This window comes from Harmonia axyridis, chromosome 5, assembly GCF_914767665.1.
Source record: "Harmonia axyridis chromosome 5, icHarAxyr1.1, whole genome shotgun sequence".
Classification (NCBI taxonomy): Eukaryota; Metazoa; Arthropoda; class Insecta; order Coleoptera; family Coccinellidae; genus Harmonia; species Harmonia axyridis.
The window spans coordinates 39061902-39078304 of NC_059505.1; the positions used below are offsets into that span (position 1 = coordinate 39061902).

General features: G+C 38.1%; 1 protein-coding gene across 1 annotated transcript in view; it reads right to left on the reverse strand.

The window, feature by feature from the left end:
* Positions 1-16403, reverse strand: part of LOC123680755 (5-hydroxytryptamine receptor-like) — a 146242-nt gene that overhangs the window by 1354 nt on the left and 128485 nt on the right. The window contains exon 5 of the mRNA XM_045618810.1: positions 1414-1789. Coding sequence (XP_045474766.1) covers positions 1414-1789 — 376 coding nt within the window. The remainder of the gene's footprint in view (positions 1-1413; positions 1790-16403) is intronic.

Here is a 16403-nt window from a genome sequence, read left to right on the forward strand (position 1 = left end):
CACATTGAGATTGTGGATAGAGTGAGCTGACAGACCAAGAGTACCGGTAGCTAAATAGAGCTGATGAGTACTCTCCGTCTATGGAGTCAACACAAAAATTCTTTAGGCAAGAGAATTGTAGAATTGAGGAGTTGGCCTCTTTGAAGCCATCCCAGATATTCTGGAGTTCATTAGAACTCTGGTACTGGAGGTAGAACTGTAAACTACGACGACTAATGGTGAGAAGAGCTCTGATAAGAGTCACAGTGTAAGGAAACCCGGTCAAATTTCTAATCTACAATCTAGTATGTGGATCATTAGATCCATTAAACCAGAGACTACATATGGAATTCAAAATATTCTTACTAATTTGTAATATAGACACATGAACTGATACCAAATGATAATTCATAATTAATTTGAGTATAGCACATGCTTACTGCTGCTTACTGAAATCTGTTAAAAGGTCTATTGTTAAAGGTTACGGACAAAGCTGTGGACAGAGTAGCTCAATAATTCTCTAACCATAGCATTGCGTAAAAAGCTATCAGAGAATTCATCACGACTTGAAGAGACCCAGAACTTATATTCTTTAGGACATGTCTGGAACAAGCGCTGGACATTGCAGTAAGAATACGATAAAACTACATTGATAAGTAACTGATTCATATCGAGTCATAGTAGGAAACACATTTATCATTATTGTTAACAGATAATGAACAATCCTTACAAAAGATAATAATAGATGCTGTCTGGGTGAAAGGACGAAAATACGAATATTAATCAATCTAAAGAAGATAAAGATCGTGGTAATCTCGAAGACCAATAATATAATAGCCAACATGGTTCTAGAAGGTTAGTGCATAGAATAAGTGGAGAAAATCAGGTATTTGAGATGCTGGATAACTGGCAGTCTAGTCTAGACCAAGACATCGAATAGTGTATGCTGAATCAGCATTTTAGCGAATGAAGAGACTTCTAAGTAACGTAGCCTTGGAAACTTGAAACTACGTCTTCGAATGATATATGCGTACTATGTTCTTTTATATGAGATATAAGTCTGGATAGCCAAGCCAACACTGAGGCAAATCGAAGCATTTGTATGAATTTTTTACAAAATGCTCAAGATTGCTCGGACATATGAAGTGTAGGATGAGAGGGTGCTAGAAAGTATAGGAACAGATGAAGAGAGCTATTAAAAGGCGGAAAACGGCCTACTTCAGACACGTGTTGAGGGGAGATCAGTATAAATAGCTCCAGGGCAAAATGGAGGGGAAACGAGGATCAGAATGAAAAACGTGAGAGACTAGACAAGGATAAACGTCCAAACGTGCGTTCATACCGCCCAAAAGAGGGACGAATTTACCATAGCTGTCATCAACCTCCACTAGCAGAGGCACTGAAAGAAGACGAAGAAGGTTATCATTGAAATACCTGTTGAAGAGATTGGCGTCGATGGGCAACAGCACTGCCATTATGAAGAAGGGCTGCCAACAGACCACGAAGGCACCAGTGATGATCGCCAACGTCTTGGCTGCCTTGCGTTCCTTCTTCGAGTCTGCGTTGTCCTTGGGTTTCCTCTTGATGGGGTAGAAGGTTTGAGGGGTGTAGATGGCGCCACAGTCGGTGGTGGTGGGTCCGTCCGCCTCGAGGCCGTTGGCGCAAGAGGTCTTCTCCGGGCTAGAGTTGGAGGAGACGTTGGTGAAGGCGGTGGTGTTTGTAGTTTCGGAGATGGTAGGTAGAGGGCGCCCTATGACGGTCACCACGGCTGCCGCGATGCCTCCGGTTCCACTGGCGGCTGCTAGACCACCTGAAATGGGCCTGGTTGATTAAATGGAATCAAGCTTAATGTGCTTAGTTAAATTGGATTTTTCGCTTTTTCAGTGGAAAAAATCAGAACCTAGAGGTCTGGATCTATGACTTTGAGAATATGGCTTGTACTTCTCGGATCGTGGGAAAGTCAAAGTAGCGATCTCTCGATTACTGAAGGTCGTGTACTAAGCTTGTATGAAATAAAGTCAGAAAACTCTGCTGAAGATCTCTTGATAAATTCAGACAACTTTGTATCTTAATAATAGTTATAGTGTTGTTTCAATTGTTGGAAACCTGTTTTCCGCAATTCAACACTATTGTTACTTTCTTTTTTTTGATAAATTTGATTTGAACATTGTCTTATTATTGTTATTGTTATTATTGCAAGTGAATTCAAGGATATTTCCTACTATTACCATATTTGTAAATTATTGGTTCAACATAATAAGTCCCCGGTCTACCATAATAATACAAATTTTTTTTGGCAAAATTCGATTTTATTATTCAACATAGTTGCCTTCGAAGGCGATATAGCGATTATAGCGATCTTAAAACTTTTCGATACGATTTTTGTAGTATGATTTGTCTTTAAACGATCCAATAACGCTATTTAATAATGCTGTTGATAGTCTGGCCCTTTTGGGAGTAATCTATGAATATATTACCTTGCGTATCCCCGAATACTCATGCCATAACCTTGCCAGCTGACAGTTTTGCTTTTTTCCTCACTTTAGATTCAGTTCATCGTGTGCAGTCCACTCAGCTGACTGTCGATTGGACTCCGGAGTAAAATAATAGAGCCATGTTTCATCCATTTTTACATATCGACGCAAAATTTCAGGTTTATTGCACTTAAACAGCTTCAAACACTGCTCAGAATCATTAACACGTTGTTGCTTTTGATCGATTGTAAGCTGGAGTGGCACCCATTTTGCACACAGCTTTCTCATCTACAAATATTCATGATGATATGATGTACACGTTCAGATGATGTCTTCACAATGTCTACTATCTCGATCAACATCACTTTACGGTCATTCAAAATTATTTTGTAAACTTTTTTGATTTTTTTGTCAGTGGTAGCCTCTTTTGGGCGTCCACAGTGCATCATATATTGTATATGTATATGCATCACTTTTCGTCCACTTGACTCGTAGATACCATAATATAGTCTAGTATGAGCTAACGTTTTGCATAAACCGAGTGCTCACTTGGTAGTCACTGTTTACAGCTTGAAAAAATGGTAATTTTTTCAAATTCTATTTTTATTCAGATAGATTTTCGAATCCCTATAAAACCAAGTATGTCCTTCTCCCCTACTCTTGAAGTATCGATCAATCCCGAATTCACAAGACCGCCCTTGTATATCCCAGAGGTGAGTCACGCCCAAAATTCATCACAATGAGGTATAACTAGTCTCCTCTCTGAATTTCAGCGTTGATTAGCTTCAACGTAATTCGATTCGTGGTCCGCCTTGCTCCCGATTTCTTTCAAGAAGGTCGAGCTGTGGTAAAACGGCTGTCTCAGCCAATTTGTAGCTCGCGCCAGCCACCCCTGATGTCTGATGACGATCTTCATCTCCCATTTGGTTGGCAGACTCTCGAAGACGTTAATCTCTACGTAAGAGAAGAGAGCACCTTAATTTGAGGATTGATGGTGATTCCCAGGAATTGTGGAAGTTCATTTTCAGCTATATAACTTAGATAGAGGGCGTAACGAAGGCTAGAATTATTCTTACGTCTTGAGAGGGAATAGCACTACGTGGCTTCTCAGTTCAAAACGACATTACAGATTATTCCTCTTACAACCACCGATTCTTATGAGTTTTTCACATAAATTTTCTGAATAATATGAATGACAATATTTTAAATTTGCGAACGAAAAAAGTTCAATTGTATCATGAGTATATTTTGTCCTCAATCAACAAGATATTATCTTTCAGACGATATCTAATTTGCTCGAAAATTAATAAATAAAACGGCTGATATTTGGAAATGAATGATGAAAAGAAAAAGAAAAAGAAGAACAATTTCCAATAGTGTTATAATATCATACGATATTAATTATTTATCTGGTTAATGAATCAGCCAAATGCCATCAACATAACCATTGCCAGACAGAAGATTTCCACGCTATTACGTAGGAATCATAATCGAAAGTAACCCAAGGAGAATGCATGTCATCGAGGGAGAATAGCGATATACCGGTTTCGCCCTTATTAGGGATCATCAGTACCGCATAACTCTACCCAAGATGACAAACAAACGAAATAGTAGGCACCTTATATAACGCTGACAGACGCTACTCAGTATGAATTACTGCGGTGCGCCATCCAGCGGACAAAAAACCTAACTACTTCCTCCACGGGTACCACGAAAAAGCAGATTCCCACGTCAACTAGGAAAATCCTACGTTTTTCAGCCTAAACGACATTCATCGTGAAATATAATAAATAAAACGGCTGATATTTGGAAATGAATGAAGAAAAAAAGGAAGAGAAGTACAATTTCATTGTCAGACAGAAGATTTCCACGCTATTACGTAGGAATCATAATCGAAAGTAACCCAAGGAGAATGCATGTCATCGAGGAAGAGTAGCGATATACCGGTTTCACCGTTATTAGGGATCATCAGTACCGTATAACTCTACCCAAGATGACAAACAAACGAAATAGTAGGCACCTTGTTGAACGCTGGCAGTGTCAAAGTTTCGAAGAAACTTTTTGGAATGATACAACCCAGGAAGATTCCACCAGGGTGTTTCTCTTTTGGTTTTTGTACAGAACTGAATGTATTATTTTATAGGAAATGATAAGTAATTTAGACGTTATTAAAATCACTTACCGACGTTCTTAGCAACATATATCGTAAGTACCTAATCCAGAAAGCTGGATCGTGGAAACTGTATGATGTAATTCTTTCGAAGGTTTTGGATATGAACCTACAAGAGAATTTCGTGACCTATCTTCTTACCTATATACCAACGGAGATAATTGCGCTGAATCCGCTTAGTTAGATGAATCATTTATTCTATGAATTATTCGTGAGATATTCTAGCTAGACGGTTTCGTCTCCCGTCCACTCTGTAGTCTGTAACTACATCCTGTCTGAGAATTTGTACGCTTCGTTTGACGATTCATCATAAAGTCCAATGAACTGAATACGGTATAATCTGCTTATCGATTCTGCTGAGCGCCTAGCTAGGCGAAAAGTTTACTAACTATCTTGTCATGCCTACAATGCAGTCTGTCTGAATACAGCATAGAATAACGAAGTTATGTTGATGGTACTCTAAACTCTGAATATTGAGATGAAATTGGTCGATACTGGATAGAAGTCTATTTTTAACTGTAATGAGATGATAGTGATATGTGACGTTCGTAAACTTTTAGAAAACTACTGATGTTATCGAAATGAAATCTTGCATTTAGGTGTCAAATAACAATTTCAAACTTCATTTAGAATTTCATTAAGATTGTATCAGCAGAACCAAAAAAAAACTGCAGAAGAATATAAAAGAAACATAACCCATGTCCGTGTACACAAAACTGACAGTGTTGAGATTTTGGTCGTAGATATAAAATAAGAATTTCAAGCTTCGTGCAAAATTTCAACCTGATCATATCATCAGAACCATAGAAAATTCCAAAATTCAAAGAGAATATTGGAAAAGGAAAAACCAATATTTCCTTGATTACAAATCCGATAAGTTTGAGATTTTATCTGTATATAGGGTGTTCCTAAATTGGAGGATACCTTGGATAATTTTAAGAAAAAAAGTGTTATAAACGCAAACGCTTTGTTCTCGAGATACAGAGAGGAGGGTCATCGAATGCTCTCAAATACCTATGTTGAGGCTGCTTATAGTGGAAGATCGTGCCGAGAGTGGTTTCAACGCTTCAAGAACGGTGATTTTGACGTTGAAAAACAGCATGGCGGTGGAAGAAAGAAGGTATTCGAAGATGCAGAATTGGAGGCATTACAATGATCAAGACTTGTGACAAACGCAACAAGAATTGGCAGGATCATTGGGAGTGACGCAACAAGTCGTTTCAAAACACCTGAAAGTCATGGAAATGATTCAGAAAGAAGGAAATTGGGTGCCGTACGAGTTGAAGTCGAGAGATGTTGAAAGGCGTTTGTTTGCTTGTGAACAGTTACTTGCAATTCAAAGACGGAAGATATTTCTGCATTGCATTGTGACTGGAGACGAAAAATGGGTTATTCACTATAATCCCAAGCGTGGAAAATCTTGGGAATATCCCGGTCATGCTTCTACGTCGACGGTCAAACCAAATATTCACGGTTCCAAGGCCATGCTCAGTATTTGGTGGGACCAGCTCGACATTGTGTATTATGAGTTGTTAAAACCAATTGAAACAATCACAAGCGATCATTATCGAACGCAATTAATGTGTTTGAGCCGAGCATTGAAAGACAAACGGCCGCAATACAACGAGAGACATGATACAGTGATTTTGTAGCATGACAATGCTCGATCCCATGTTGCGAAAGTGCTCAAGACATACTTGAAAATGTTGAAATGAGAGGTCCTAATTCACCCGCCGTGTTCTACACACGTTGTCCCTTCGAACTATCACTTGTTTCGATCAATGGTACACGACCTGGCTGACCAGCGCTTCTGGTCTTATGAAGACGTAAAAAATTGGATCGATTCGTGGATCGCTTCCAAAGATGACCAGTTTTTTCGAAGCGGGATTCGTACGCTGCCCGAAAGATGGGTGAAAGTAATGACCATCGATGGGCAATACTTTGAATCATAAATGAATAACCAGTTTTTTTAAACGAATCCTCGAATTTCGGCAGATACGACAAAATTACAGGAAAAAGTGTATTACTGGATCAAAGTTTCTTTTTACATTTTTCTAAACTGGAGGAAAAAATATCACCCTGTAGATTTGTATTGATAATTAGTACATCACATAATGAAAACTTCAAACTGGAATATCTATGCCAAATTTAGGGTGAATATCTTATGAAGGAAAGAGAAAAAACTTTAACTTTTCGTTACAGTCTGCCAAACTATATGGAGAATTATGAAACGATGATTCCACAGAATAATTCAATATTAAAACTATTCATTTATACTCTTGACAGTTGACAGTTAGTTTGTGTTTGTCTTACAAATCGTGACGACACTCCTTACGATTCGTGTTAAATATCACGTGTCCAAAGGATATGTTTACTCCAACGAAACCATTAGAGAATCCTAATCAATTTGAACAACACAATTGACAAGTATCATTCTCTGGCGTTAAACTCTGGCGAAAAACTAAAATCAACCATTATTTTTCTTACAATCAACCACCCCATTGTTTCTCCTTTGATTGGTTTACCTAGCTGGATTTTCAATCTCGAATTTAGGGACTTCAGAGACTAACTATTGGAATTTCAAGAAGGCAGGTGGCATTCGAGGACTGATGAAATAACGGATGTTTGTTTTCTCGGGACGTATGTTTGAACAAGAATTCACGATACTATTTCGTAGCAGGTTTGCGCTTTTGGAGGGCATCGCTCCTGATGAAATTCTAGGGGTTAGATTGTACGCCTTGTTCGAACTCTGGAATGTTCAACGCCCTTTTAATTGAATTTAGAATTTACGAACCTTCGCGCTTCCTGGAGATTAGTAGAGTGGAGATTTTGGTTGGATTGTGCCTCTCATTAAGAAAGGGACCAAAAGCACACCACTACTTCTGGAATAAATTATGTTCAGATGAGAGCACAAGATCTGCTCGATGGTGAATTTTTTTGTAACATTCTAAAATATCTAATTTATATGCTTCTTTGAATGAAATCTTAGCTTCATGAAGGATGATCCCTGATAAAGCATTTTCCTTAGAGAGACTTGAAATCAAGACAAGCTCAAACCAAGTAGCTTGAAAATCAAGCCAAGCCTTGAATCCCCAAAGAAAAGTTATCCCTCCGTGTTATTTCTCGAAGAGCTGATCGCTTAGAAAAAGGGTGTTTTTTTCGAGGTATATAACTTCGAAATGGCATTACTGTTCAAGATGGCGACCAATTTAACAGCTGTCAAGTGATTTATTCTCAGTTTGGTTTGGCAATTCATCATGAATAGACTTGCTAGATTCGTCGATTGGGCCCAAAATGTGATTGCCGTTGTTCCCGATTTTCATAAGCGAATTTTGTTTAACAATGAAACGCACTTCTGGTTGAATGGCTACGTTAACAAACAAAACTGCCGCATTTGGAGTGAAGCTAATCCTCAAGTGTATGTCGAAACACCGTTACATCCAGAAAAACTGACTGTTTGGTGCGCTTTATGGGCTGTTGGAATCATTGGTCCGTACTTCTTCAAAAACGATGATGGCCAGAACGTTACAGTCAATGGTGATCGGTATAGAGCCATGATTACTAACTTTTTCATTCCTGAATTGAACAACCATGATGTCCAGGAGCTGTGGTTCCAACAAGACGGTGGAACATGTCACACAGCTCGTGCCACAATCGATTTATTGAAATACACGTTTGGTGACCGCCTAATTTCACGTTTTGGACCTGTGAATTGGCCTCCAAGATCTTTCCACAAACCCTTGACCATTTGGAAGAAGTCAATCGAATAATCCATCGTTGTTTTATTGCAATTTAAAGTTCTATAGCTCTAAAAAAAAACACCCTTTATAACCAGTTTTTTACAATAAAGCCTCGAATTTCGGAAATAAACGGCGGAAGCAAAGTTGTACGCCTATGTGAAAATATGGTAAGAATCAAACGTGTTTCAACAATATACTATTTCGGATGTATAACAAATTCATGATTCCTACAAGAAGTACACTCCTGCAAGCAATATGTCACACAGCTCGTGCCACAATCGATTTATTGAAAGACACGTTTGGTGACCGCCTAAATTCACGTTTTGGACCTGTGAATTGGCCTCCAAGATCTTGTGATTTAACACCGCTAGACTTCTTTCTGTGGGGCTATGTAAAGTCATTGGTCTATGCGGATAAGCTACAAACCCTTGACCATTTGGAAGACAACATTCGCCGTGTTATTGCCGATATACGGCCATAAATGTTGTAAAAAGTCATCGAAAATTGGACGTCCAGATTGGACTTCATCCGAGCCAGCCGTGGCGGTCATTCGCCAGAAATCATATTTAAAATGTAATGCCACAAGATTATATTGCGGATAAATAAAATTCATGTCAATCGAATTATCCATCGTTGTTTTATTACATTTTAAAGTTCTATAGCTCTAAAAAAAACACCCTTTAGTTGTCTTCAGTTGAAGGCATATCTTCCCCTTTACAATGAAATGAAATCCATTGATTTTTCTTGAACTATACTCGTTTTTTGAAAAAAAATGAAACCACCAATTGGACAACCCTTTATATCGTTCGAAACTGAACCGGACGTCACTGTTTACTTAAGAATAGTCAGGGTAAAAGAAAAATTGTTCATTTCTCAGTGATAAATGATATTTTCATAAATAACGACACATTTCGCTATCGTCATGTTATAAAAAAATTACATCTCCATCGGGTACAAGTGCAGCTCCTCCTAGTACGAAAACATCGTCTCTGTAAACGAAATTAAAATCCCCATCTTCATTTTTGTCCACCGCGTACGTTCAAACAAAAAAGGAACATCCAAAGATTAATTTCCGCAACCAGATTTTATCATGCCCAGAAAGGAATAAGTGCCATTCAGAGATGCGCCATCAAGACGATACTAAATTAAACATAAAACTCTTCGCGAAAAACGAGAGATGAAAATTTTTGCCAGATATTACGGGGGACTTTTGGGAACGTCAAAGGATGTCGCTTTGTTTATCTGCCATATTTCAATCCAGAAATTTTATTAGTTTTTCAGAGGGGGAGTCCAGAAAACATCCGGTGCAAGTGTTGAAAATGGAGGCGAAAATTATATTTTTGCACGACCCATATACAGACTGATTCAAAAGTCCATTGATGCATGATCTAAAAAGTGTTTTTTTTCGAGGTATATAACATTAAGTTGGCATTACTGTTCGAGATGGCGATCGATTTAACAGCTGTCAAGTGATTTATTCTCAGTTTGTTTTGGCAATTCATCATAAATAGACTCACGTCTGAACAAAGCTTGCAAATAGTGCAATTTCATTTCGAAAATAATGGTTCTGTGCGGAATACGTATCGCACACTACGTCCATTTTATCGTCGATAAAATCGTCCATCAGAGCAGTTAATTCGATTAACCATGGAACATTTTCGCACCACGTTTACTCTTTTTGATAACTCGCATCCCCAGAGACGCCGTACGATGCGTACAGAAGAAGCTATTGCTGCTGTAGAGCGTAGCATTGAGGAAGACCCGAATGAGTCTATCCGCCATCGAGCACAGGAATTGGATCTGTGTCCATCCACTTTATGGAAGATTATGCGGAAGGATCTTGGTTTGCGTGCTTACAGAATCCAACTCGTGCAAGAATTGAAGTCAAACGATCATCAAGTAAGGCGTAGATTCGTCGAATGGGCCCAAAATGAGATTGCCGTTGTTCTTGATTTCCATAAGCGAATTTTGTTTAGCAATGAAGCGAACTTTTGGTTGAATGGCTACGTCAACAAACAAAACTGCCGCATTTGGAGTGAAGCTAATCCTCAAGTGATCAAACACCGTTACATCCAGAAAAACTGACTGTTTGTTGCGCTTTATGGGCTGGTAGAATCATTGGTCCGTACTTCTTCAAAAACGATGATGGCCAGAACGGTACAGTCAATGGTGATCGGTATAGAGCCATGATTACTAACTTTTTCATTTTTGAATTGAACAACCATGATGTCCAGGAGCTGTGGTTCCAACAAGACGGCGCAACATGTCACACAGCTCGTGTCACAATCGATTTATTGAAAGACACGTTTGGTGACCGCCTAATTTCACGTTTTGGACCTGTGAATTTGCGTCCAAGATCTTGTGATTTAACACCGCTAGACTACTTTCTGTGGGGCTATGTGAAGTGATTGGTCTATGTGGATAAGCCACGAACCCTTGACCATTTGGAAGAGAACATTCGCCGTGTTATTGCCGATATACGGCCCAAATGTTGGAAAAAGTCATCGAAAATTGGACGTCCAGATTGGACTACATCCGAGCCAGCCGTGGCGGTCATATGCCAGAAATCATATTTGAAATGTAATGCCACAAGATTATCTTGCGGATAAATAAAATTCATATGAATCGAATAATTAATCGTTGTTTTATTGCAATTCAAAGTTCTATAGCTCTAAAAAAACACTTTTAGTATCAAATTAATTATACTGTTTTTAACTACCGTCCAAGCCTGTGCAGGCAGTTATTGTGAATGTGAAAGGGTTAGCGAATTGAAAGATTTAAAGGCTGGCCAGCTGTTGCAGATTTGGATCAATATAGGGGTCACGTGACGAGATTAATTTCAAAGTTTGAATTGACGTTTAAAATCAATTGGTGATAATAATTCTGTCGAGGAAAGTATTGCGACGTTTGAAGTTTAGATAAATCCTGATCAACGACATATATACCATCTAACTAGTGGATCAATACAAGTGCAAGATTGGAATCGTAATAATGTTGTATGATATACTAACTGACAAAGAAACTGCAACACCCAGAAGGAGGTGTTTAAATTTTAAAATTTGGTAAAACATAGAAAGTATAGCAAGGAGTAAATGATTGAAATTTGGAGAAAAAAAAACGAAGGGTTTACAATTTTCTTTAATCAATTTTTTAATGATGTGTTTGTTCACCGCGATTATCTATACACTCCCGAACACGTCTCGGCATTGATGCAATAAGATGTTCTATTTTTTCTTGAGGGATACTATCCCAAGCTACCTGCCCTTCATGTCTCAGAGCCGCCAAAGTCCGTGGGGGCTGAGGTAAATTTCCAAGCCTTCTACCCATGTTGTCCCAAACATGCTCTATAAGCGAAAGATCGGGGGATCTGGGCGGCCAGATGCCAATCCACATTCCAATGTTAACGTTCTCTGTACCACTATAATCGTTGCTGGCAATGCTAAACTGTTAGAGGTAACACAAGATTGTCGATAATGCTGCAGTCCAAAAGACTTTAACCGGCGGTAAACCGTTCGGACAGTTACAGGATGGCCTTGTTCTCCTAACCACTCATCAGCCAAAGATCGAATCGGTCTCTAATAGCCATAAGTCTTAGACGTTGATCTTGAACTTCTTTGTGCCCGTTCAATGCCATTATCAAACCACGCTTGATAACATCTCATACCAGTAGTTGGATTTCTGTTCGTACTGTTAGCGATTTCTCGAAATGACAACCTCGCCTCCCGTAGACCAATAATTCGACCTCTTTCAAATTCACTTATCTGGAGATAACTTCCGCGTACACGTGCTCTAGGCATTTTGACAACAACTAAACATCGACTTTGGATCTCCTCGCACAGCTGGCTTGTTGTCAAATTTAAAAACTTGAAAAACGACTACAATATTTAAGTAACAAGAATTGGTTACATTAAAAAACCTTCACAGTCTTTTCTCCAAATTCAATCATTTACTCCTTGCTATACTATCTATGTTTTACCAGAAAACATTTAAAATTCAAACAGCTCTTTCTAGATGTTGCAGTTTCTTTGCCAGTTAGTATACCTCTCGCTTTCGAGCACCGTACGCCACTGACCCCCCATGACGTCACTCCCTGCCTGACGTTTCCGATACAAGATGAAAGGCCAAGCATGAGTTCCCAAACTCGCAAGTTCCCGCAGGAGGCTTACCAACTCCCTGGAATTAACGGTCGGCCTATAGATGGCGCTGACGTCAGCGCTCCCATTCAGACCTGTATCAAAGCAGACATCCGGAACGTGCCGTAATTAAATAATGAATATCAAATTGTTCCATTAGGAGATCCGTTGGCGTGTCTGTTTGATCAGGGATGTGCATTGCGCGGGGGAATCCCCGAGAAGAAGAACGCTCCAGAGCTCTAGTTTCGATTTCCGGTGGGGGGGGGTCTCGTGTTTGCCGAAGCTACTTCGCTGCCAATTTTGGCCGGGAGGGGGCGGTTGCCGTCCCCTGGGGAGCGCATCTGGAGTTTGCGGGTGTTGGAGATGTTCTACTTTTGTGTTCTGCAGTTGGGAACGTCGAGGTATCTGTTTGGACTGGTGGAAACTTGCTGTGATTGATGTAGCAGGAGTGCAAATATGGGAGGTTGTTGGTTTTGTTCGTTATTTTTTAGTATTCTTCGGTTTAATTCGATTTGGACTTTGTTATCTTACGATAAGTGATATTAATCAATGTTTGGGATATTTTGGAACACATTCATCATAGTTCACTTTTCATTTGATTACATTTATCTATGTTCAGACTCTTTCAATTACTTTTATCAATGTTCACTGTCCATTTGATTATATTTACCTATGTTTAGACTCTTCTTAATAACTTTCATCAATGTTCTCATTTCATTCGATTGCTTTTATCAATGTTTAGACTCTTTTCGATTACATTAATCTACGTTTGATTCCTTCAAATACTTTTATCAATGCTCAATCTCCATTCGATTACTTTTATCTATGTTTCGACACTCTTCACTTGCTTCAATCAATGTTCACTCTCCATTACATTTTTTTTATCTTTGTTAAACCTCCCTTTGTCAACGTTCTCCTTCTATTGGATTACTTTTATTAATGTTCAGATTCCTTTCGATTACAGTCACAAATGCTTAGACTTCTGTTAATTACTATTATCAATGATCACACATTTGATCAATTTTAAAATGTTTAGGCTTTTTTGATTACTTTTCCAATGTTCTCATTGAATCTGATTACATTTATCAATGTTCAGACTCCTTTCGATTGCTTTCATTAATGTTCACTTTTCATTCGAATCCTTTTGCCTATGTTTAGGCTACCATTTGATTTTATCAATGTTCAGTCCTTATTCGATTACATTCAAGTTTAGACTCCTATTAATTACTTTTATCGATGTTCTTTATCCATCCCATTACTTTTATTAATGTTCACTATCCATTTAATTTATTTTTGATGGTAAGGACCCTTTTGATTTGTTTTGTAAATGATATCATTCCATTCGATTGCTTTTACCATTGTTTAGACTACTTCGATTACTTTAATCTATGTTTATTTCCTTCAAATACTTTTATGAATGCTAAACTTCTATTCGATTATTTTTATCTATGTTTAGACTCTCTTGACTTGCTTTAATCATTGTTCATTTTCCAGTTCACAACTTTTATCATTGTTAAATTTTTTTTTGTCAATGTTCTCCTTCCTTGGATTTCTTTTATCAATGTTCAGATTCATTTTTTTACAGTCATATATGTTCAGACCCCTTTCAATAACTTCGATCAATGTTTAGATTCCTTCCTTAATATTCACTTTCCATTCGATCACTTTCATCCATGTCTAGACTCCTTTCAATTACTTTTATCAATGTTCAGTCTTCATTCGATTACATTAATATATATTTAGATTGCTTTTAATCACTTTTATCAATGGTTACTTTCCATTTGATGAATTTTTTATGCTTTAGACTAGGTGCTTTTACTTTAATTTTTATGATTGCTTCAAATACTTTTATCAATGTTCGATTTCCATTCGATTACTTTTATCTATGTTTAGACTCTCTTCACTTTTATTATGTTTGAAGTAATCGTACCTCATTTGAATTAATTTGAAGATTAATTGATAAAAGTAGTTTTTCACTTAGTTTAATCAATTTTTACTTTCCATTATAATACTTTTATCTATGTTAAAACTCCTTTCATTTACTTTTTTAAATGTTTTCCTTCCATTCGATAACTTTTATCAATTTTAAGACTCTTTTCGATTACAGTTGACTATTGCTTACTTTTATTAAAGGCTGGTATTCACGGTGATAAGAAATAGTTCATGAATTGAAATTATTCATATATTTTCGGCGTTTTCATTGAAAGTCAATTTTTGTCTTTGAAAAAGTATCGATTTGTCAAACCGAAAAGCGAATGTCGATGTTACATTTCATTTTCGAGATTAGGCATCGGAATTTGAACCACCCTGTACATCTCAGCGGTAATTTGGACCGAGCAAACCCCAACCTGGGTTACAGTGTTGGTTTGCGATTCGTATGTTTTTAGCGTGAAAACAGCTTTTCCTCTTGCGGAAAATTGATCGCAGCACTCAGCTTTATTGGTCCAAAGTGCAAGGTGAGTACGGTGAGGTAAATCCACTCTCTTGTTCGGCTTCCCGCAGACGGTAGGTTCGATTTCCCATTTCACGCGATTCGACTCTAGAAAATAAATCCATTAAACTAAACGGAGTAAGAGAGAGAGAGAGCGGTTTTTTTCGATAATTGAGGTTTCCCGGACACCGGAATCAGAGGTTCAACAAATCTACGATGGATACTCAATATGGGTTCCGTTCCCCACTTCGACATCAAACAAACTTTTTTTTTTATCGTATTACTACAAAAACACCGAACGTTTCAGGAGTGATCGTGTGTACCGAGCTTTATCGGGTTGTTTACCTCGAATGTTTTCGGTGTGTTTGAGGATTATTTGATACTCTTATGGAGTTATTATGATATTCTTGTGGGATTCGTTATTGTGTTTCTTTTACAGATCACGTACAGGCTCACGCCTCCGTAATTACTGTTTATACCTATAGTTCACAGAATAAAATATATTATTATTATTTTGGCAGAGCAGTAGCTAGTCAAATTGCCCCCTAGGCTGGGACTCAATTTGTCGCCCTAACAGAAGTCAACTCGACAGAGGGCAAAGATTGGGTAGTCGAGGTCTTCTACCGAGAGATGAAAGAACTGAAGATATCTCTTTGAAAAATTTTGACAATAACATAGGGAAAATATTTATTAACAAAAAACCAACGATTTAAATCAAATACAAAAATTAAATTCATTTCAGTATTGATAAGAAAAAGTAAACCTTTGTCTTTTTTCTTAATATCACTCACATTATCGTATCCCTGAATTCTCTTATTTTTGAGTGCTACTGACATTCTTTTCTAGTTCGCTGATTATATTAGGTGTACAACTTTGCTTTCGCCGTTTCGCAATAGATGGCTGTGTCGATAAGCAGTAGTCGAATAAATAGATCGTAGATGTCATACCATAAGCTTAGATATTTGTAAACATAACGCCATCGAAATATTAGTCGATTTGTGTCTGCATCATAAAGTTATTCTCGATAAAACATGTCAGCTTACCAGCTAAATTCTCGTCATTTGCGGTAGGTTTTAATTTTCTGCTTTAATATCAAGAAATCTGCGGCTGAGGCTCATCGAATGCTCTAAAATACCTATGGTGAGGCTGCTATCAGTGAGAGAACGTGCCGAGAGTGGTTTCAACGCTTCAAGAACGGTGATTTTGACGTCGAAACCATCATGGCAGTGGAAGAGAGAAGGTTTTCGAAGATGCAGCATAGGAAGCATTACTTGATCAAGACTTGTGTCAAACGCAACAAGAATTGACAGGATCATTGGCAGTGACGCAACAAGTCATTTAAAAACGCCTGAAAGCTATGAGAATGATTCAGAAACAAGGAAATTTGATGCCGTACGAGTTGAAACCAAAAGATGTTGACCGGCGTTTGTTTGCTTGTGAACAGCTGCTTGCAAGGCGAAGACGGAAGGGATTTCT